The sequence below is a fragment of the Muntiacus reevesi genome, chromosome 3 (assembly GCF_963930625.1).
Source record: "Muntiacus reevesi chromosome 3, mMunRee1.1, whole genome shotgun sequence".
Classification (NCBI taxonomy): domain Eukaryota; kingdom Metazoa; phylum Chordata; class Mammalia; order Artiodactyla; family Cervidae; genus Muntiacus; species Muntiacus reevesi.
The window spans coordinates 119,254,034-119,277,814 of record NC_089251.1 but is presented as its reverse complement, the minus strand read 5'-3'; the positions used below and the strand labels follow the sequence as shown (position 1 = coordinate 119,277,814).

At 40.9% G+C, this 23,781-nt stretch overlaps 1 protein-coding gene across 1 annotated transcript in view; it reads left to right on the top strand.

Moving 5' to 3' along the window:
- Window positions 1-23,781, top strand: part of FBXO36 (F-box protein 36) — a 96,450-nt gene that overhangs the window by 43,768 nt on the left and 28,901 nt on the right. Inside the window, exon 2 of the mRNA XM_065930397.1 lies at window positions 17,316-17,424. Coding sequence (XP_065786469.1) covers window positions 17,316-17,424 — 109 coding nt within the window. The remainder of the gene's footprint in view (window positions 1-17,315; window positions 17,425-23,781) is intronic.

Genomic DNA, 23,781 nt, shown 5'->3' with positions numbered 1-23,781 from the left:
AATTGATAAGAAAAAGATAAGCCATAAGGGAAAGTAAAAACACAATATGGTCAGGCAATTCATTAATTCAGCAGTTTCATTTTTACTTCCTACTGTATTACTGACACACATCTAGATCTTAAGATAATAGCAATGAGCCAAACAGACAAAGACTCCCAGCCTCGTGGACCGAGTATTCTAGTGGGGAGTCACTAGTAGTTACCTCACCTATTCCTTTGTGTGATTGTGTCAAAACTTTTTTCACAACCAGTCTCCTTTTGCTCAACCCAGGTTGCTTCTAATTTTTTAATCCACCTGTCAATGCAGGAGATATCAGTTCAATCCTTTGGTCGGGAAGATCCCCTGGAGAAGGAAATGGCAATCCTTCCAGTACTCTTGCCTGGGACATCCCATCAACAAAGGAACCTGGCGGGTTATAGTCCTTTGGGTCCCAAATTTCCCTTCCTAGTTTTTGTACCATAATTATGAGATTACCTGTTTCTATACAGCCTTGCTAACAGAGTGTGCTTTCAGTCTTTAGGATTTTGTCAGTCTGGATTGATGAGGAACAGAAAATACATAGCTTGGCATGATTTTAATGTCCTTTTCTATTATTCTGTGTGAAATTGAACATCTTTTTTTTTTTGAGTTCTTTATTTTTATTTTTTTCATTTATTTTTATTAGTTGGAGGCAAATTATTTTACAATATTGTAGTGGGTTTTGCCATACATTGACATGAATCAGCCATGAATTTACATGTGTTCACCCATCTTGAACCCCCCTCCTGTCTCCCTCCCCATCCCATCCCTCTGGGTCATTCCAGCGCACCAGCCAGGAGAACTTGTCTCATGCATCCAACCTGGACTGGCGATCTGTTTCACACTTGATAATATACATGTTTTGATGCTGTTCTCTCAGATCATCCCACCCTTGCCTTCTCCCATAGAGTCCAAAAGTCTGTTCTATATATGTGTCTCTTTTTCTGTTTTGCATATAGGGTTATTGTTACCATCTTTCTAAATTCCATATATATGTGTTAGTATACTGTATTGGTGTTTATCTTTCTGGCTTACTTCACTCTGTATAATGGGCTCCAGTTTCATCCATCTCATTAGAACTGATTCAAATGAATTCTTTTTAACGGCTGAGTAATATTCCATTGTATATATGTACCACAGCTTTCTTATCCATTTGTCTGCTGATGGGCATCTAGGTTGCTTCCATGTCCTGGCTATTATAAACAGTGCTGCAATGAACATTGGGGTGCACGTGTCTCTTTCAGATCTGGTTTCCTCGGTGTGTATGCCCAGAAGTGGGATTGCTGGGTCATATGGCAGTTCTATTTCCAAGTTTTTTAAGGAATTTCCACACTGTTCTCCATAGTGGCTGTACTAGTTTGCATTCCCACCAACCGTGTAAGAGGGTTTCCTTTTCTCCACACCCTCTCCAGCATTTATTGCTTGTAGACTTTTGGATAGCAGCCATTCTGAATGGCGTGTAATAATACCTCATTGTGGTTTTGCTTTGCATTTCTCTGATAATGAGTGATGCTGTGCATCTTTTCATGTGTTTGTTAGCCATCTGTATGTCTTCTTTGGAGAAATGTCTGTTTAGTTCTTTGGCCCATTTTTTGATTGGGTCATTTATTTTTCTGGAATTGAGCTTCAGGTGTTGCTTGTATATTTTTGAGATTAATCCTTGTCTGTTTCTTCATTTGCTATTATTTTCTCCCATTCTGAAGGCTGTCTTTTCACCTTGCTTATATTTTCCTTTGTTGTGCAAAAGCTTTTAAGTTTCATTAGGTCCCATTTGTTTATTTTTGCTCTTATTTCCAATATTCTGGGAGGTGGGTCTTGCTGTGATTTTTTGCTCTTATTTCCAATATTCTGGGAGGTGGGTCTTGCTGTGATTTATGTCAGAGAGTGTTTTGCCTATGTTCTCCTCTAGGAGTTTTATAGTTTCTGGTCTTACATTTAGATCTTTAATCCATTTTGAGTTTATTTTTGTGTATGGTGTTAGAAAGTGTTCTAGTTTCATTCTTTTACAAGTGGTTGACCAGTTTTCCCAGCACCACTTGTTAAAGAGGTTGTCTTTTTTCCATTGTATATTCTTGCCTCCTTTGTCGAAGATATGTGTCCATAGGTATGTGGATTTAACTCTGGGCTTTCTATTCTGTTCCATTGATCTGTATTTCTGTCTTTGTGTCAGTACCATACTGAATTGAGCATCTTTCCATGTTTACAAGCTTGTGAATTTTTTTCTTTCTGTGAACTTGGTTTTCCTTGTTTTTTTTTTGGCTCATTTTAAAAATCATTATTTTTTGGTCATTGTTGGTCAATTCTCTATTTCTACAAACTCTTTAGGGAGATTAATCCTTTGTTGTAATATTCATTATGAATGTTTTTTCCCAGTTAATCATTTTTCTTTTGTCTTTGTTTGCCTTTTTTTTAAGTCAGTTTTGGGTGTGTTTTTTTTGCACTAATTTTATTTATTTTTGGCTGTGCTAGGTCTTCCTTGCCGCACAGGCTTTTCTCTAGTTGCTGCCAGCGGCAGTTACTCTGTAGTTGCTGCTCAGTAGCTGTGGTTCCCGGGCTCTTGAGCAAAGGCTCAATGGTTGTGGCTTTAGTTGCTTAAGGCTTAGCTGCTTCTCAGCACATGGAATCTTCCTGGACCAGGGACTGAACTCACGTCTGCTTCACTGGGAGGCGGATTCCTCACCACTGAGCCACCAGGGAAACCCTAAATCAGGCTTCTTGCTGTTCTTTTAGTACAATAAAATTTACCCTTTCTAGATTTCATAAATTTGCTAAATGTATAACCAACACCATAATAAAGATATAAAATATTTTCACCAACCCCAAAAGTTCACCCATGTCGCTTTGCAGTCAGTCCCCTTTCCCTTCCTCATCTCCTGGTACCACTGACCTGATTTCTGTTTTGCCTTTTTCAACATGGTCTAAATAGAATCATACAGTATATATTGTTCTTTTTAAAATTTTGCTCCTTCCTCTTAGCATAATGCTTTTGAGATTCAACCATGTTTTTCCAAGTAAGAGCAGTTCTATTTATTGCTGATTAATATTATTTTTCATATTGATGTATTTATCTATTTACCAGTTGGTAGATATTTTGTTTTTCCCAATTTGAAGGCATTATGAACAAAGCTGCTTTAAACATTTCCATACAGGTCTTTGGAGACTTTGCCATATACAAGTTTTTTGGATTTATGTATTCAAAGGTATAAATCAATTTTCTTTTTTCAAGTGGCAACCCAGTAGTTCCCAAACTCCTAAATCAATCATTTAAATCTGATTTAAGAAACATTATTTTAGAATTATTTGTAATTATTTATAATTTACTTCAAACATTTTAAATATATTATAATTATGTGTTTATCACAATATTCAATTATCACAAATAGTTAAAAGTTGAAAAACTATTTTTCTTTAAACCCTCAAATACAACTTGCAACCTAGTAAATTCAATTATAGAACAAGTAGTTTTGTGTAAAAATTAAAAACACTCATTTTTATTGTTCTTTGATTCATGTTTAATTCACTTATACATTTAACAAATTGTAATCCCTTAAACATTTAAGCACTGTTTACAAACTTAATCAAATTACCTTGAGATTATAAATTAAAGTTACAAAACTTATAAATATAACACATTAAATTCTCTTAAATTTAAATACAGTGTGCCCCCTACATATGAACCTTCAAGTTCACATGCGGACTTTCTATGTCTAATCACGGAAGTTATTTCATGCGTCTGGCATATACATTGTCACGTGCACGCATCCTCTACAGGCGGTCGTGTTTGTGTACTTTATACAGAAGTGCTGTATCTTGAAGTCCAGGGTGTCCAGAAGCAAGCATAATAGCAGTGGTAGTGTATGCTGGCTGTTGTACTGTTCTACTGTACTTCTCAGGGTATTGGACTGTAAAATTAAAATTGTTTTCTTTACTGTTTGTGTTTGTTTGTTTTCTATGTATTATTTGTGTGAAAAGTACTATAAACCTATTACAGTACGGTTATTATACATTTGATTGTGTTAGGTGGTACCTAGGCTTACTTTGTTAAACTCACAAACTGGACTTACGAATGTGCTCTTGGAAGGGAACGTGTTCATATGTAGGGGACTTACTTTAACACTGACAAACTTAATTAAATCCTCTTAAGAATTTCAATCTGTATCAAGTATGGTTTTCTCAAGCACTTCTAAAATCTAAAGAGATAGTTATCTAGCAAAATTAAGCCACATGTTTATAATGAAGTAAACTTAAAAATATAGATAATCAAACTCTTTTAAACATTTAAACATCTTAAAATCATTATACACTTAATATATATTCCTGAGTTTAAACATTGACTAAGTTTGCTAGTGCAAACTTAATCATTTGCATTAGCCTATGTATTTAAATTAAAATGATATATATAGTATGTCAGGTTCTGGACAGCATTTTAAACATCTTAAGGATACACAAAGCACAGCTTCTAGTTAAAGTCCTATTATATATCTTCCCTCCCTCTGGCAATGCCGCTAAAATAACAATTATAGGGTTTTTCTAAAGCATAAACCCACAAAGACGAAGAGACAGGGAACAGCAATGAAGGCAACAATTTTGCATGTTGCAAAGAAGATGATGTAGTGGTAGCTGATTTAGCAGCCCCGAAAAAGCTGAATTTTAAGCTAGTGGTAAAGAAGTCAGGAAGTAATCAGATTTGCACCCCAGAACCTCAGAGCAGGGGCAATTCAGAAACAGGGAGCAACGGGTACTTTGACGAAAGTGAGAAAGGACCTGTGAACAGGAGTGATGGTTGGTATCCTGTTTAAGATGTGGTTAGACCCACCTTCTTCATCCTCTACTCCCAACCCCCTTTCCTCTGCACAACCAGCAACAGCTTTCCCTCACCCCTCAGGAGAGGACTGGAAGTTTGGTCTCTGGAGGAGCAGACTAAGGATTCAGTGGACTCCGGACCCCAGGTCACTGGGGACAGAGGAACTCAGGGCTAAAGATGGCAAGGAAGTAAATCAAAATCCAAATACTGAACTGTGAGACTCATTCTGACTTCCCAGTGGTTCATGGAAAGCTTCAGGCAGTGAGGTTTATACCCTCCAGAGAGAAAGCTGGAAAATGCTTCACCAGCCAAGAAGAGATCTTAAGATGTTAATAGGATCCTCCAACCAAAGAGCTTCAGCAGATCACCCAACAGTGAGATCCTCTCTGGATAATCCCTGCTCAAATGCCCAGAACTTCCACGCAGCTTTCTAGCACTCTACTCCTAACTAGATGTGAATGGTGAAGAGTTATCAGGCTTTTGTGTTTGTGCTCAGTGGCTCAGTCTGAGTCTGACTCTTTTTGACCCCATGGACTGTGGCCCACCAGTGGGATTTTCCAGGCAGGAATTCTGGAGTGGATTGCCATTTCCTTCTCCAGGGGATCTTCCTGACCCAGGGATTGAACCCAAGTCTCCTGAAGCCCCAGCATTGGCTGGTGGAGCCACTGAACCATCTGGGAAGCCCCTATCAGTATTTTGAGGAAAGCCAGAACAAGTCAACAACAAAAACATATAGGAAATGTAATTTTGGAAAAGACGACTACAATAAACAAAGAAAAAATAAAATACTCCTCAGTAATATCCTTGGAAGGATAAGAAAGTTATTATAGCCCCAAAACAAGAGCATCACACAATAAAAAAGAAACATTTGGAAAACTAAGGAGAAATTTTAGAAAAAAATATAATAGAAAAAATGAAAAACTCCATGGAAGAGTTGGAAGATAAAATAGAGAAAATCTCCTAGAAAAAAAAGAACCAAAAGTAAGAAACAGACAATAGGAAAGGAAAACAAAATAATAAAAGAATTAGACCAGGATGTCCAGATCTGGAAATAAGAAATACCAGAAGAAAGTTTTCTAGATGGGAAGTATTCCCAGGTTCTAAGCTTTCACCAAGTACCCTGCAAAGTGAATGAAAAAGGATTCATAACAAATATCTCAAGCAAGGTCCATTGAGGAGGCAGAAATCATCCTTATTTTATCAGAGACAATTTATTATTAAGACTTGCTAAGTAACAGAAGACAGTTAACAACATAAAGAGGGTAAAAGTGGGCAAAAACTTGTACACAGATGTTTATAGAACTTTGATTTGTAATAGCTAGAAACTGAAAACGACTCAGGAACCTAAGCATCAAAGCAGAGTTTGGAAGAAAACGCAGACGCTGTGGGAGAGCACAGTTTGAGATGGGAGGGAGTGGGGGTGAATCTGAGATGTTCACAGCATTCCCAAAGCGGAAGTCAAAAGGAGGCTAGCTCAAAGTGACTGCAGAGCCAGCCTAAGAGCCAGTACCTTATTGCTCTGATTGCCAAGCTCTTGGTGTCACAGGGATAACATTCTGAGTAAAACATTAAAGACTCAGATGTTGAATATGGGAAAATGTTAGGAATACGTTCATCTATTTATTCTGCTGGTGTGTGTGTGTGTGTGTGTGTGTGTGTGCACGCTAAGTTGTTTCAGTTGTGTCTGACTTTACGACCCCATGGACTGTAGCCCGCCAGGCTCCTCTGTCTGTGGGATTTCCCCAGGCAAGAATACTAAGTGGGTTGCCATGCCCTCCTCCAGGGGATATTCCTGACCCAGGGATTGAACCCGAGTCTCTTATGGCTCCTGCATTGACAGGCAGGTTCTTTACCACTAGTGCCACCTGGGAAGATCCTTAGGTATATATGAGAGTAATATAAATTTATTATATTAAAGTTAATGTAACATATATATTGTATTAATGTAATTTATAAAATTAATGAAGTACAGTTGACCCTTGAACAATTCAGGGGGTGGGGCATCAACCCCCCTTGCAGTTGTAAATTCTTATATAACTTCCCTGTCCACCCTCCTCATTGAACATTTTACACCTGTGGATTCAATCAACCACAGGTCATGCAGTACTGCAGTAAATATTTAGCGAAAAAAATTTGCCTATATATGAACTTGTGTAGTTCAAATTGTGTTGATCAAGGGTCCACTGTAATATAATTGCTAAAAATAACATAATAAAATACATGTCTAATAAAGAATAAAAGAACTCTTTCAATGTAAAATAAGTGATAAAAATCAATTTACTTGACAGTGTTCTTTCTTTCTACATAATATATAATGCTGTGGCATTTAATATATGGTATATTAGATCTGGTGGAGTATGGCATTATTTCACATAAAAACACGTTTAAAGGAAAAGAGATTCCCAACACAGAGATGGTGCTCTGGCTTCTCAACAATCTGTTGGTTCTGTCTCTAGGTGACACTGTTGTCACCTCAGGCTGATGACATTCAGCCTCATAGTGACAAAATGGTTGCTGCTACTCCAGTGATCACATCAAAGCACAGTAGCCAGTACCCCCAAAGAGGCTGTATTTCTCTCATGAATGAAAAAGGTCAGCTGCCATATATAGTAAACAAAGAATATTGGGAACTCAGGATGGAGACAAATGGATTGCCTGCTGCTAAGCCCTCAGTGACTACAGCCACCCCCAGCAGTGTACCATGAGGGGACTCAGGATGGGAAAAAAACACAATACCAGCCCTAGATAGCTAGGGTGCATATCAAAGGAATGATTACAGTAAGCCCAGATTCTTGCATCTTTCCATACATAGGAAAACACTAAATTCATTAACTTGAGATGTCTGGTTTTCTTTAATTATTGGTAATCTTTTGAAGTTCTCACTACCTTTTCTTTGTCACAAAACTATATACCCTGTCTTCTCCTTACCTCTTCAGAGCTGTTCCTCAGAGCTGTCTGAGAGGCTGCCTCCCAGACTTGAAGTCCTCAGAAAGTCTGCAAATAAGACGTAATTCTCCACTTTTGTGAATTTTTTTTCAGTTGACACTCCTTATGAGTGATAAAATCTTTCCCAGAACTTCCTGCAGATTTCTCCTGGTGTCTCACATGCCCGTGCCCACACCAATCACTGGCAGCGGGGGAAAACCTGCCAAGAATGGCTTAGACCAGGACTTCCCTCGTAGTCCATTTGTAAGACTCCACGCTCCCAATGCAGAGAGCCTGGGTTTGATCCCTGGTTGGGGAACTAAGATCCTGCATGACACACAGCTCAGCCCAAAAGAAAAAATAAAGGAAAAAAAGAAAAAGAATCACTTAGACCAGTTATGTCCTGCCCCCTGGATCTAGAGGTGAGGTCTGTGCCCTGAGCACCAGCAATTCAGAGGAGAGAGGCCACGAGATAAATCAGGATTCCTGTAGGAAGAGCGGGTGGGCAAAAGAACGCCAGCCGGCAATGTCTGCCTCCGGCTCCCAATCACAGCCACTGGGTTAAGGAGTTAATTCTCCAAAGACAGCTTCATTTCTGAATTCCCAAAAGAAGAAAGAATTTCAGTGCAGCCAGCTCTCCTTTATTAAAGATTTCAGTTTATTCCATTCTCATTTCAGCGTCAGACTCATCTTTCCCATAATTCATAGTGATGCTTTTATTCCCAATATAGAAAAATTCCTACTATTCCAATTTCAATAGCTGAAAATCTTAAAGTTTTGCTGTGTCTAGACAAATTGAGTCAGAGGAATGCATAATTGATGTTGTAAATTTGGATCAAAGCACATCGTAATTGTTTATAATTTAAGTATGCATTGAAATAAAATATCTTCATAATTCATTTTTTAAAATAATGACTTTCTATGTTTTGGAATGCCAGTACTTTGTGAGCTTTTGAGTAATATTGAAAGGTAATATTACAGTGTGCCCTTGCAATTCTTTGCTTCTCCATTTCTCTGTAGACTGTTCAGATAACAAAGTCCTTCTTTACTAAATAGAAGATCTAATTTCATAAACTCTCTCTGACACAGTATTTCAACCCCATTCTGTAAAACCCCCTAATCATATATGATTTCCAAAACAGGGAGAAATTTGATCTCATGGAGTAACACTAGTCTGCAGGAGAAAGCAGAAATAGTTGTGTGCTAAATTACAATAATATTTCCTAGGCAGATGCTTCGAAAAATTCAGAATGCCTCATTTAGTCTGTGGTATCTGGCAAGTCACCCTAATCCTTCAGACAGATAATTATGCTGTGGGGGGATATACTCAGAGCAAAGGATGTGCAATTCTTAATGATTATTGATGATCAGAAAAGTCAAATACCAAGTCAGAATGAATGAAAGAAATGTTTACTTTTTTGGGGGGTTCATGTCATGCAGCTTTTGGGGTCTTAGCTCCCCAACGAGGGATAACCCGTTCCCCTCTGCAGTGGAATCTGAGTCCTAACCATTGAACAGCCAAGGAATTCTCTAAAGATCTTTGAAGAACACGATTAAGAGAGCAGAACGTAATGAAGTATAATTGAATATTGTTAGACAGTTGATGAGAACAGAGATAAGGTTCTGGCCTGTGGGTATTTGGAACTGAGTGTGTTATAAATACGAAGAACTGATCAGCAAGGGGACAGGAAGGAAAAGGGAGGAAGAAAGAGGCAAGGACCCAAAAAAAAAAAAAGAGGCAAGGACCCTCCTCCACAGAGCTCATGTGCTGGCCTCCTGCTGGGCTCTTTGCGCTTTTCCCAGGTCGTCCCTCGGAAGTTCAGTGCGGTGGGCATGGGGGTATCTTGGAGACGAGGAAGCTGAGGTCCCAAGAGATTAAGACTTTTGCCTAATAAACATGACAGAGACCTGGCTTTAAACCCAGCAGAAGGAAATGGCAACCCACTCCAGTCTTCTTGCCTGGAGAATCCCATGGACTGTAGCCTGCCAGGCTCTTCTGTCCATGGGGTCACAAGAGTCAGACACGACTTAGCGACTAAACCACCACCACCACTCCTAATGCCAGAGTCTCTGCTGTTGTCCCAGTAGCAGTTTTCAGCCAGGTATAGTGATGGGAGTAGGATGGTCTCTGATCTGGGGGACTGGGATTGGGCTGTGTGTTGTCTAAATATATCCAAATGCTGAGATGCCCACTGGGCACAACATTTCCCAATGCCCCCTGGAGGGCTGCCTTGTGAGTCCCTCTCCTGTTGGAAAAAGACTTAAGCTCTAGGGACCTTCACTGTGTCAATGACAAATAGCTTGTTGTCTGGATAATTTGGGCAGAAAAGATGTGGGGGATTAATGAGGAATCTTAGACCTCTCTTTTGGAAGTAAGCTCAGTTTTCAAATTTATTGAAATGATTCCCTGGAAACACATGAGAAATCTAAATACATGCTAAATTTAACCAACAATTTTAAAGAATTCTCACAGATTACAGGATTTCTCTTAAGATACAAAATGATAACGAGGCTGACTGCTCGCCCCTCCTGGAGAGAGTATAAGGCAATGAAAAAGAACTAGACTCTTTCTAGGTCAGGCTCTGCCTGATAAGAGATGCTGGGGCAAGTTATTTTACTCATCTGAGATCCGCTTCTTCATCCATAATAAGACAGTCACGCACTGCTCACAGGTGGTTGGGAGATTGGTGAAAGCCTCGTTCTAGCCAGGTCTGTTGTGTTAGTTATTCAGTCGTGTCTGACCCTTTGCGACCCCGTGGACTGTAGCCTGCCAGGCTCCACTGTCCTTGGGATTCTCCAAGCAAGAATACTGGAGTGGCTAGCCAGGTCTAAACAGTCACAAAACCCCTGGGAAGCGCCTATGTGGCTTTTCTTGCAGGCAGGATTCTTCATTACCAAAATATTCACATTTGATAAGAATATGTTCAAAACAGTGTTTACAGATTTTAAGGTTTTCAAAACAGAAATAAATATATAAGAATAACTTTCTGTGTGTTCTGACTTAAGCCAATACCATGAGAGCTGGTACCCAATTCACAGCTATTGAGGGGATCCTCTTTGGCTTCCTTCAAGCTGGATCTGTCATGTGAAATTGTTGCATTTACTGCCAAGCTAATGCCCCTTCTCCCTGCACATATTATTTTCCTTTAAATATTTGGAGCCATACTTTTAAGCCTTTTGACCAGTGATCGTTAACAGTGATCTGTGTTATTAGTCATTTCTTCACAAATTATTTTATTGGCATAAATAATGACAGAGTATTCCATCATTTAAATGTGCCATGATTGTTTAATTACTCCCAAATATTGAACCCTTAAGTCAGCGCTGATTTTTCATTATTATAATTAACCTATGGGCTTCCCTGATGGCTCAGATGGTAAAGAATCTGCCTGCAATGCAGGAGACCCAGATTCAATCCCTGGGTCGGAAAGATATCCTGGAGAAGGGAATGGCGACCCACTCCAGTATTCTTGCCTGGAGAATTACATGGACAGAGGAGCCTGGCAGGCTATAGTCTATGGGGTCACAGCTGAGTGACTAACACACACATATAATTAGACTACAACAAACTTTTTATATAAAAAATGCCATCTACATCTCTGATAAATTCTTTAAGAGCAGAATGTCTGGGTCCAAGGGCATGGATGATTTCAAGGTTTTGGGGAGGTATTATCAAGCTAGTTTACACTCCTCTCAGTGAGTGTGAGGGCTCCCATTTTTCCTTGTCCTCACAAGTATTGAGTTTTGTCACTTAAAAAAAGCATAACTAATTTGAGAGACAATGTCTAGTATCTTTTTCTGTTTTAATAAGTTTTTTAAAGAATATTTATTTGGCCGCATTGGGTCTTAGTTACAGCATGGGGGGTCTTCTTGCATCATTCGGGATCTTTTGTTTTGGTGCACGGGGCTCTGACGATCCAGTACTTTGGCCACCTAATGAGAAGAGCTGACTCATTGGAAAAGACCCTGATGCTGGGAAGAACTGAGGGCAAGAGGAGAAGGGGCCGACCGAGGATGAGACATCTGGATGGCATCACTGACTCAATGGACATGAGCTTGAGCAAACTCAGAGAGATGGTGATGGACAGAGAAGCCCGGCATGCTGCAGTCCCTGGAGTCACAGAGTCAGACATGACTTAGCGACTGAACAACAGCAACAGGCTTGGAGCACATAGCCTTCAGTAGTTGAGGCACATGGGCTTAGTTGCTCTGCGGCATGTAGGATCTTAGTTCCCTGATCAGGGATCAAACGTATGTCTCCTGCGTTGCAAGGTGGATTCTTAATCATTAGACCACCAGGGTAGCCCTTTTAACAAGTTTTACTATCTAACGTAATAGAGTCTTGGCCAGGCTCAGTTATGGTTCCGAGGATCAGAGTCCTGGGCACTGCTCTGATACATGGAGCAGTGTAGATTTTATGTAAAGAGAGCTTTGTGGCTCACAACAAGCCCTGTGTTTGCGATGAGGAGTGAGGGAGCTGGCTTCTGCTTCCAGTCAGCCGCGTTTCCTGAGGCAAGCGTTCTATTCTCAGGCATTTACTTTATTTTTTTTTTCTTTTTTTTTTTTTTTCTTTTTTTTTTTTTTTTTTTTAATATTATTTTATTAGTTGGAGGCCAATCACTTTACAACATTTCAGTGGGTTTTGTCATACATTGGCATGAATCAGCCATAGAGTTACACGTATTCCCCATCCCGATCCCCCCTCCCACCTCCCTCCCCACCCGACTCCTCAGGGTCCTCCCAGTGCACCAGGCCCGAGCACCTGACTCATGTATCCCACCTGGGCTGGTGGTCCGTTTCACCATAGATAGTATACAAGCTGTTCTTTCAAAACATCCCACCCTCACGTTCTCCCCCAGAGTTCAAAAGTCTGTTCTGTACTTCTGTGTCTCTTTTTCTGTTTTGCATATAGGGTTATCGCCACCATCTATCTAAATTCCGTATATATGTGTTAGTATACTGTAATGTTCTTTATCTTTCTGACTTACTTCACTCTGTATAATGGGCTCCAGTTTCATCCATCTCATTAGAACTGATTCAAATGAATTCTTTTTAACGGCTGAGTAATATTCCATGGTGTATATGTACCACAGCTTCCTTATCCATTCATCTGTTGATGGGCATCTGGGTTGCTTCCATGTCCTGGCTATTATAAACAGTGCTGCGATGAACATTGGGGTGCACGTGTCTCTTTCAGATCTGGATTCCTCAGTGTGTATGCCTAGAAGTGGTATTGCTGGGTCATATGGCAGTTCTATTTCCAGTTTTTTAAGAATGAAACTAGAACACTTTCTAACACCATACACAAAAATAAACTCAAAATGGATTAAAGATCTAAATGTAAGACCAGAAACTATAAAACTCCTAGAGGAGAACATAGGCAAAACACTCTCCGACATAAATCACAGCAAGATCTTCTATGACCCACCTCCCAGAATATTGGAAATAAAAGCAAAAATAAACAAATGGGACCTAATGAAAATTAAAAGCTTTTGCACAACAAAGGAAACTATAAGTAAGGTGAAAAGACAGCCCTCAGATTGGGAGAAAATAATAACAAATGAGGAAACAGACAAAGGATTAATCTCAAAAATATACAAGCAACTCCTGAAGCTCAATTCCAGAAAAATAAACGACCCAATCAAAAAATGGGCCAAAGAACTAAACAGACATTTCTCCAAAGAAGACATACAGATGGCTAACAAACACATGAAAAGATGCTCAACATCACTCATCATCAGAGAAATGCAAATCAAAACCACAATGAGGTACCATTACACGCCAGTCAGGATGGCTGCTATCCAAAAGTCTACAAGCAATAAATGCTGGAGAGGGTGTGGAGAAAAGGGAACCCTCTTACACTGTTGGTGGGAATGCAAACTAGTACAGCCACTATGGAAAACAGTGTGGAGATTTCTTAAAAAGGCATTTACTTTAAATACCTCAGAGGAGCCAGTAGGATGCTCGTCTGTGTTGCAAGGTGACTGGAGTCTGTGCCCTGAGGAGCCTCCCTCCTGAGGCTGTTACAGCAAGCGCTTCAAATATTGCCTTCTAAATCAGCCCCCGAGGGTTTAATTAATTAGCAGAAGGAATGTCAGAAATAATTTTCAATTGAGGAAATGATTGATGTGCAAGATATGAAGCTGACAAGTAAGGCTGTAAGGTGTCTCTCTGCATTTTTCTGAACAACATAAGTAAGCTTAGTAATCAAATGTTTCTGGAGTCGCACCCTGTCTAGAACTCCATGTGTTCCAAACTCTTCCATTTTACCCACAATACAGTTGCCTGATCTGGCCAGAGGGGTAGCTGATTAGATCATTGTAACAGGTGCACGTGCCCCAGAGAGAAGCTTTCCTGTGACGTTTCCTGTAGAATGTCAAAGTGGGTTGGGGCTGCGGGGCACTCCACTGAGCTTCCAGAAACATGTTTTGGACTCCTGCGGTGTCTTTCTTCTGTCGGAATTCAGTTGTAAGATAACATCTGGTAGGTGTAGGTTGTAGGTGAAGCAGGAGGGGAGGGCGCAGGGCACAACCTTTAGAATAATGGGACATGACGAACTGGTTAACCAGCTAGATCCAAGATGGCAGAGGAGTCGACTTCTAGTGGACCTTGAGCTTCATTGTCAAATCACTGTAATACATTAGCATGCTAAATGGCACCCACCAGTACCAGGACAGTTCTGAGGCCAAACATAAGAGGTCAGAAGTGGGCAGTTGCCCAATTCCTGGAAATCTCTGCCCCCTCCCCCCAAAATAGTTGGAATAATCCTCCCATTCATTAGAAAATTACCCAGCCCATAAAAACTAACCATGCCATATTGTGGGGCCCCTCAGCTTCTGAGATGGCCCACACTGTCTGCGAAGTGCATTTTTCTCTAAATAAAGTCACTTTTCACCTATTGTTTCATCTCTGAATTCCTTCATGTCCAGGCAAAAGCTTTAAATTCACTGGGAATTTAAAGGAGGGAATGTAAGGAGGGACACCTTTCATTTCTGACAACCTCTTTAAAGTGTTTTCCTCATTCAAATGAGTGGCAAGAAAATGGACTAAATTATTTCTGAGTTCACAACTAGTCCTACAAGTTCTAGATTATGTGCATAAAGAACACAGCATTAGATTCAAATGACCTGGCATCTTCATCCAATAGAAAGGAAATATTTGTCATAATATTTAATATTAATTTTAATGATACTTAATAGAAGGAAATGGAAAGGAAAATAGAAGTGCAGAGAGATTAAATAAATGGGCTAGGTCTATCTTTGCTCCAAGATTCATGTTCTTGTACTGTAACCCCTGACACCCTTTTGTTATAGATTGAATTGTGTCCCTGGTGGCTCAAATGGTAAAGAATATGCTTGCAATCCTGGAGACCCAGTTTTGAACCCTGGGTCAGGAAGATCTCCTGGAGAAGGGAATGGTTACCCACTCCAATATTCTTGCCTGGGAAATCCCATGGACAGAGGAGCCTAGAGGACTATAGTCCATGGGTTTGTGAAGAGTTGGATGTGACTGAGTGATTAACACACTTTTAAAATTCTTATGTTGAAAACTGTATTTGTAGGTAGGACTTTTCAAGAACTAAATAAGGTTAAATAAGGTCATAAGGATGGGGCCCTAGTCCAACAGGACCAGTGTCCTTTAAGGAAGAGGAAGAGACACCAGGGTTGCACATGCTGAGGGGAAAGGCCATGTGAGGACACAGTGAGAAGGTGTCACCTGCAAGCCAAGGAGAGAGGCCTCAGGAGACGCCAAACTTGCCAACACCTTGATCCTGGACTTCCTGCCTCCAGAACTGTGAGGGAATAAATTTCTATTGTTCATGCCGCCCAGTCTGTTGTATTTTTCTATGGCAGCCCTAGGAGACGGATAAACCCTTAACTTCATGCAGATGGGGGCAGAAAGATGCTTAAGAGGATGATTTTGGTGAGCCTTATGCCAGGAAAAAAACAAAAGAGGAAGGCTAAGGGATTTTCAGCTACCTCAGTTTTATGAGATTATGGAGCTCTGTAACTTAAGTATATATTTTCCCCTCAGGTCCTGTGGTGGTGGTTTAGTTGCTAAGACATGTCCAACTCTTGTGACCCCATAGACTTTAGCTTGCAGGCTTTTTGTCCATGGGACTCTCCAGGCAGGAACACTGGAGTGGGTTGCCATTTCCTTCTCCAGGCGATCTTCCTGACCCAGGAATGGAACCCAGGTCTCCTGCATTGTAGGCGGATTCTTTACCAACTGGGTTACGAGGGAAGCTCCCGTAGAGATTAGCAATAAAATCTAAGTGAAAAGTACTCTTTAGTTCATCCCATGAGTATTTTCTGAGGACCTACTTTCTGTTGGGCAGGGAGCTAGGTAAGATGGCATGAAGGGTCTCTTCCCTGCTGAGAGAGAGTTGTGCCATCTTTCAGAAATCAGAAATGGGGAGTGGTTGGGGAGATGGGAGGTGGGGGACCTCAGGAGATGTTAGGGCATTTGGAGGCAACTCTTGACGGGGAGGAAAGCTGGCTGATGCCCAGACCCACAGGCAAGGGGAAAGGAGTGAGGAGGAATAGAAGTTGTGCAGTTCATAGGCTGCAGGGATGGGCTTCCCAGACCAGCACCAGGAAGGACCTCCAGAAAAGAGAGGAGAATGGATAGAGACCAGGGCAGTGGCCCAAGGAGGTGCACCAGGATCTGTGAGGACCACCAGGAGTGCTGAATGGACAGGGTGGATAAGAGGAAACTAAACAAAGGGAGGCCTCTTAGTTTCACTTGCTTAACTGTTTCTCCTTGAGTAGAAACTTGAGCTCATTTTAAACCTGACTTGGCAATGCCAGTGAGGGAAAAACCCAGAACTGGGAAGCCAACCAGTTTCTCAGTACTGTCTATGTCCTTACCCATCTTTTCCCTGGGAGCCCTAGCGCAGAAAGAGTTCACTGTCATGAAATCAACACCGAATGTAAGTGCAGTCCATAATTGTAGAAGTGAGGTTGCTTCTGATAAACCAAAATGCTCATGCATTATCAGATTATCATTAACACAATAATGCATCAGTCAGATGCATTATCAGATTACCATTATCAGATCCATTACCGAGAGTGTCCTGGGTAATGACACTTTGATGCATCAGTCAAGGCATGATGGTGTTTTTCCTGGCTCTGTCCAAGTACCTGTCATTCTCCATGAGAAAGATATCCATTCCTTGTGTCTTTCTGGTAGACAGGACAGGGAGGAGGAGGAGAACCAAGCAATTACTTTGGAATTGGCTCCTGTAGGTAAAGAATCTGTGTTCTCAGAAACACCTATCCTTTCCTCTCTGGGTGATTTAAGCACCAATTGACTTGATAGATTTTTTAAGATTCCTTCCAGCATTTTGGTTTTGTGCCCCTAATCTCTAAGGAAAATATTTCCTGATGCATGGACCTCACTTTTAATTTGATGTGATGCCAGTTTGCAAAGTTACGGCTGATGTTGGACACACAGCCTTATGTGCCTTCCAAGATAGTGATTTTGTTTTAAGACCCCAGACCTAAATTCAGCTGTTGGCGTTGCAATTGGTTTTAACTCATCTCACCTTCAGTCTATTCAATCGCAGGTAATTTTTAGATGGTGGAAGATCTCTCTGAGGAGTGAGTATCGATCAACAAAACCTGGAGAAACAAAAGAAACTCATGAAGACTTCCTAGAGAAGTCACATCTTCAGGGTAAGGAAGGGAGTGTATTATGTACTTGCTACTGTTAAGTTCTCTTTAGTTAGTGACAGAGTTTGTCAGTGAAGTAGCAAATATCTCACCGTTTGAAATATTGATATGTAACTATGTGCTTAATTGGCTATAACAGATATGATAGAATATTGGGATCTTAAAAATTAGAAAATTGTTAACATATCCTGAAATTTCTTTTGGAAAAAAAAATCTCTGAGGGACTTCCCTAACTGTCCAGTGATTAGGACTCCACACTTCCACTGCAAGGGGCGTGGATTCGATTTCTGGTTGGGGAACTAAGATTCCACATGCCAAGAAATATGGCCCCCCCCCAAAAAAATCATTAATATCTTTTTTAATTTGGCTGTGCAGCTTGTGGTGTCTAGTTCCCCGACCAGGAATCCATCCTGTGCCTGCAAGCCATGTGGTTGAAAATGCTGAATCCTAGCGACTGGACTACCAGGGAATTCCCATCATTAATAATCTTAAATCATGTAGTAAATATGATTTTCCCCCCTAACATTTAATTAAAATGGCTTTCCTTTAGTTAAAAATAAGTTAAAAGATTATTCCATGTCTCTTGAAGACATACAGATGGCTAACAAACACATGAAAAGATGCTCAACATCACTCATTATTAGAGAAATGCAAATCAAAACCACAATGAGGTACCATTACACGCCAGTCAGGATGGCTGCTATCCAAAAGTCTATAAGCAATAAATGCTGGAGAGGGTGTGGAGAAAAGGGAACCCTCTTACACTGTTGGTGGGAATGCAAACTAGTACAGCCACTATGGAAAACAGTGAGGAGATTTCTTAAAAAACTGGAAATAGAACTGCCATATGACCCAGCAATCCCACTTCTGGGCATACACACTGAGGAATTCAGATCTGAAAGAGACACGTGCACCCCAATGTTTATCGCAGCACTGTTTATAGTAGCCAGGACATGGAAGCAACCTAGATGCCCATCAGCAGATGAATGGATAAGGAAGCTGTGGTACATATACACCATGGAATATTACTCAGCCATTAAAAAAATTCATTTGAATCAGTTCTAATGAGATGGATGAAACTGGAGCCCATTATACAGAGTGAAGTAAGCCAAAAAGATAAAGAACATTACAGCATACTAACACATATATACGGAATTTAGAAAGATGGTAATGATAACCCTATATGCAAAACAGTAAAAGAGACACAGATGTACAGAACAGACTTTTAAACTCTGTGGGAGAAGGTGAGGGTGGGATGAACAGCATGTATATTATCTATGGTGAAACAGATCACCAGCCCAGGTGGGACACATGAGACAAGTGCTCGGGCCTGGTGCACTGGGAGGACCCAGAGGAGTCGGGGGGAGAGGGAGGTGGGAGGGGGAATCGGGATGGGGAATACGTGTAACTCTATGGCTGATTCATGTCAATGTATGACAAAACCCACTGCAATGTTGTGAAGTAATTAGCCTCCAACTAATAAAAAAAATTAAAAAAAAAAGATTATTCCAAAACATAATCAAATTATCAAGTCCTTAAATTCTTACGCATTTTGACATTCATTTAAAATCCCTACCATTACCATTTCTTTTAATAGCCAGGTTTTCATGAGAAGCAGTCTTTTTTTTTTTTTTTGGCCATGTCACATGGCTTGCAGGATCTTAGTTCCATGACCTAAGGCATTGTAAGTCAGGCCCTAGGCAGTGGAGTCCTAAATGCTGGACGTTCAGGGAATTCCCCAAAACCAGTCTTAAGTAGCACTTGGACTAAATAATAGAAATTGCCCTTCGATTTCCCCTTTGCTTTTTTTCTTCTCAATGTGAAAATTTCAAACATAAATGCAGACAGAATGTTTGTTAAAAAAAAACTCTGATGCACCCACAACCCAATTGAACAATACTCAAAACACAAACCTTCTGTTCCCATTGGATTATTTTGAAGTAAACCTCAGATGTTACATCATTTCATCCTAAACTACTTCAGTATTTGTCTCAGAAAGGACTCTCTTTAAACTCTTCAATAATTAGTTCTTAATAATAAAATCTTATTATTTTAGAAGGCATTTTAGAGATTCTCACTTTATTAGGAGTAGGTAGCAATGTTAATAATATTAACATCAAGCACTTTCATATACATATTCTCATTTAATTGTTATAATATTCTTGTGAAATAACTAGTCTTATCCCTATTTCTCAAGTGAGATTCAGGATGGGTGTGAGTTTCCCAGACCCCATAGCTAACTACTGACATTGCCAGTCCTAAGCACTGACAGTAGGGGAAAAAAGTCTTATTTTTATCATTTATTTATTTACTGTTTATTTTTATTTATTTATTTGGCTGAGCCTGGTCTTGGTTGGCACATGGTAGCTTTGGTTGCAGCATGCGGGATCTTTTTTTTTAAGTTGTGGCGTACAAACTCTTAGTTGTGGCATGTGGGATCTAGTTCCCCCACCAGGAATCAAACCCAGGCCCCCTGCATTTGGAGTGCAAAATCTTAGCCATTGGACCACCAGGGAAATTCCCCCAAATCTGATTTTTTTTTTTTTTCCAAATCTGATTTTTAAAAGGCACTCTCTGGTCTAGTAATTTACTAAGGAGAAATTATTATCACCAATTAAAGCGTATCATCAATTATTTTACTTTAAATAACTTTTATTATTTCCATAGACAATTTTAATAATGATGGAAGACTGCTTTTTATTGTTTTCTCAGATTCTAACAAAAAAATAAACTGATGACATATGATCAAAGTCATGACTTTTTATATACCATCTCCATGACTATTTTGTGCTCATACATGCAGCTTTAAAAAGAATTTATTCCATAACTTTGATTGAAAGGAACTGTCAAATAAAAAACTGCAGATTTTAAAAAAGGCACATTCTAGGAGGATCTCTGATAATCAAAATTCTTAAAAGATTTTCTCTTTTTTAACATTATAACATGTAATAGTTGTTTTTTTAAGAGAGAGAATAGGTTTGGTTGGGTTTTGCTTCCTCAAATAGTTAAACATCTGGATTGACTGTCCTCAGTTTTTGGTTATGAAATTCATTACCGGCCTGCAAAGAACCATGCTGAAGACTCTACTTTTCACTGAACAAAAATAAGTCCATGCATGCTTTACTTATTTAATTGTGGAATAGACAGGTTTCTGCAAAGATAGTTATAAAGTAAACTTCTATAAAACACATTTTGTTTCCAAGTCAGGTTCCATTTTATTTTTTAAGCACAATAGTACCTAATCTGGAGCTATATGACTAGGGAGTGCTGAGCATCCATTGGCATGGGATTTTCTGACAGCTCTCGACAAAAACCTGAAGATTGGGGTTTGGGCCAGAGAGATGGGAGGTGATTGTCTTGACTATAGGGTACTTTTGGCCTTCGCTAGTTGCAGCTCCCGGGCTCTAGAGCACAGACTCAGTAGTTGTGACATGTGGGTTCAGTTGCCCCATGGCTTGTGGAATCTAAATCCACCCAGAGCATGGATCAAACCCTGCAATGGCAGGCGGATTCTTATCCACTGGGCCAACAGCAAAGTCTGGGAGGTGATTGTCTTTTGAGTATAGGCTTGAGGGCCAAACCCTCACCTGTTTCTTGAAGCCCCAGGTGTCTCCAATGCCCTTGCCCCCTCATAAAACGTCAGAGTGAGGGCAACATCAGCTTCAGGACGACCACTTGTGGGTTTCCTGGTCCTGGAAGAGTAAGCAATAAAGCGGGAATTTATGAGTCTGACTGAGGCCTCCTGCTGGCTCCACTCCCGCCTGGAGAGAGGCGAGTTGAGGAGTCAGTTGAGGAATACACCCAAACAGTCTTTTTAAAATTGCAGCCTTTCGAGCTGCAGTCTCATGCCAGGAACAACACAGAGATAGCAAATTAAATCAGCCTGGCAAGTTCAAAGACGTCTGTGTCTCACTTTGTAGACTTCCTGTAGCACTGGAATCTTGACAGAGGGGAAATTTCTGAGCAGAACTACTGTTTCCCCTCCTCCTCCCCCTCGGTTCTTAGGGAATCCCTCAGAACCCCTCAGAAAGCCCTCAGCAGCAGAAGAGGGGTGCGCTGTGGCACAGGGCGGGGTCAGGGGTCAGAGCCAGGTTTAAACCTCTGCTGCCTCTGCCCGGCTGTGTAACCCCCTCTATGAGCCCATTTCCTTCTCAATGCGTGCTAAGTCGCTTCAGTCGCGTCTGACTCTTTGAGACCCTATGGACTGTAGCCTGCCAGGTTCCTCGGTCCATGGGGATTCTCCAGGCAAGAATACTGCAGAGGGTTGCCATTTCCTACTCCAGGGGATCTTCCTGACCTAGGGATCGAACCTGAGTCTCTTGTGTCTCCTGCAGTGGCAGATGGGTTCTTTGCCATTTGGGTCACCTGGGAAGCCCTTTCCTCCTATTAGGGGGTCAAATGCTTGCTCTGTGTGTTCACTGTGAGCATTCGATGACCTGACATGTGAAAGGTTTTTAGAATGGTACAGAACAGGGTCTTTAATCTTTGTTTGCTGTTCTTAGTAAGCGCAGAATGTTTGGATTTATTATTTTTGTTGTTGTTGTTTGGATTTATTTTACCCACCCCCTCTTCATCACATTCCCAAGATCCCCTCAAAGGTTTTTCTTCTAAAGGTCTTCTCCTGCTAACATCCTAAAAAACAGTGGGGGACGTTTCTAGAAATCGTGATCAATGTTGGTGTCAGCCCCAACAGAGGACCAGAACTGTGTTCTCTTGCTTTGAGTGGCGTTTTCTTCTCTGGCTTCCTGGAGCACCTTGGTCTTGGTCCTCCTCCAGCCTCACTGACATCTTCCTGGTCTCCTTGCTGGGTCCTTCTCATCTTTCCAAATCTAAATATGGGGCCCTGGGTTCAGCTCATGAGCCTCTTCTCTTGTCAGCTTGTCAGTTTGCACTTATTCCCTGGGGGGATCGGCTCTGTCTTCTGGTTTTGTTTTTAATTTTCATTTATTTAACTATATTGGGTCTTAGTTGCAGCCCTTAGGATCTCTGATTGTTGGCTTAGTTGCTCCGCGGCATGTGGGATCTTAGTTCTGCCTTCAGGGATCAAACCCACATCACCTGCATTGCGGGATGGATTCTTAACTACTGGGCCACCAGAGAATTCCTGCAGCTCCAGCTTTAAATGCTGCCCATAAGCAGATAAGTCCCAAATTGGTGTCTCAAGTCTGCACCTCTCCCTGTAACTCCATACTCAGATATTTATGTAGGTGCCCCCTTGCTATCTCTACCAAGGGTATCTAGTAGGCGCTCAAAGGTAACATGTCCAAAAATACCTCCTGATCCTCCCCCTGCCAAAATATGGCCCCAGTCCTAAAGTTTTCCTTGGCTCCTTTCTTTCTCCTCCGTGTTTGATCTAGTCCATCAACAAAATCAGAATCTGAACTGTGTTCCTCTGTGTGGATACCCCCTCCCTGGGGTCTCTCTGTGTGTCCAAATTTCCTCTTCTTATAAGAATCCTAGTCAGATCAAATTAGAGCCCGCTCATGTGACCTACTGGGCTTCCCAGTGGCGCAGTTGATAAAGAATCCGCCTGCCAATACAGGAGACATGGTTTCAATCCCTGGGTCTAGAAGATACTCTGGAGTAGGACATGGCAACCCACTCCAATAGTCTTGCCTGGAAATTCCATGGAATTTTCCTGATGGGCAATAATCCATGGTGTTGCAAAGAGGTGGACATGACTGATGGGCTATAATCCATGGTGTTGCAAAGAGGTGGACATGACTGAGCACACACATACACACACCTGTTTAAAGGTCCATCTCCCACTGCAGTCATACTCCGAGGCACTGGGGTTTAGGATTTAAATACATGGATCTGGGGGAGTTTAGGAGAGCACAATTCAGCCCATAACAGGAGAGTACTTTGCATGAAGAGAATGTCCTGTAATCTTTATTACAGATTGTATCATTATTAAGTTAATAATTAATGGTTATATTGGTCTCCTATTGCTGGTGTGACAAGTTACCACAAATTTAGTGGCTTAAATGATAAAAATGTATTTTCTTAGGTTTCTAGACTGCTGAAGTGTCACTGGGCTAAAATCAGCGTGTTCATAGGACTGTTTTCTCGGGAGGTTCTGGGGGAGAATTCATTTCCTTGCCGTCTCCAGGTTTTAGAGCTGCCCATTCCTTAGCGCAAGGTCTCTTCCTTCATTTCAAAGTCAGCAATGGCCAGTCCAATCTTTATTAACCCGACACTGCTTCCGGGTTCACATCTGACCCTGCAATTCCTGCCTCCCTTTTTTCCTTCTAAGAACCCCTGTGATTACCCTGGGCCCTCCCAGTTCATCCAGGGTTATCTCCCTTTGTTGTTCGGGTGCTAAGTCATGTCTGACTCTTTGCAACCCCATGGACTACA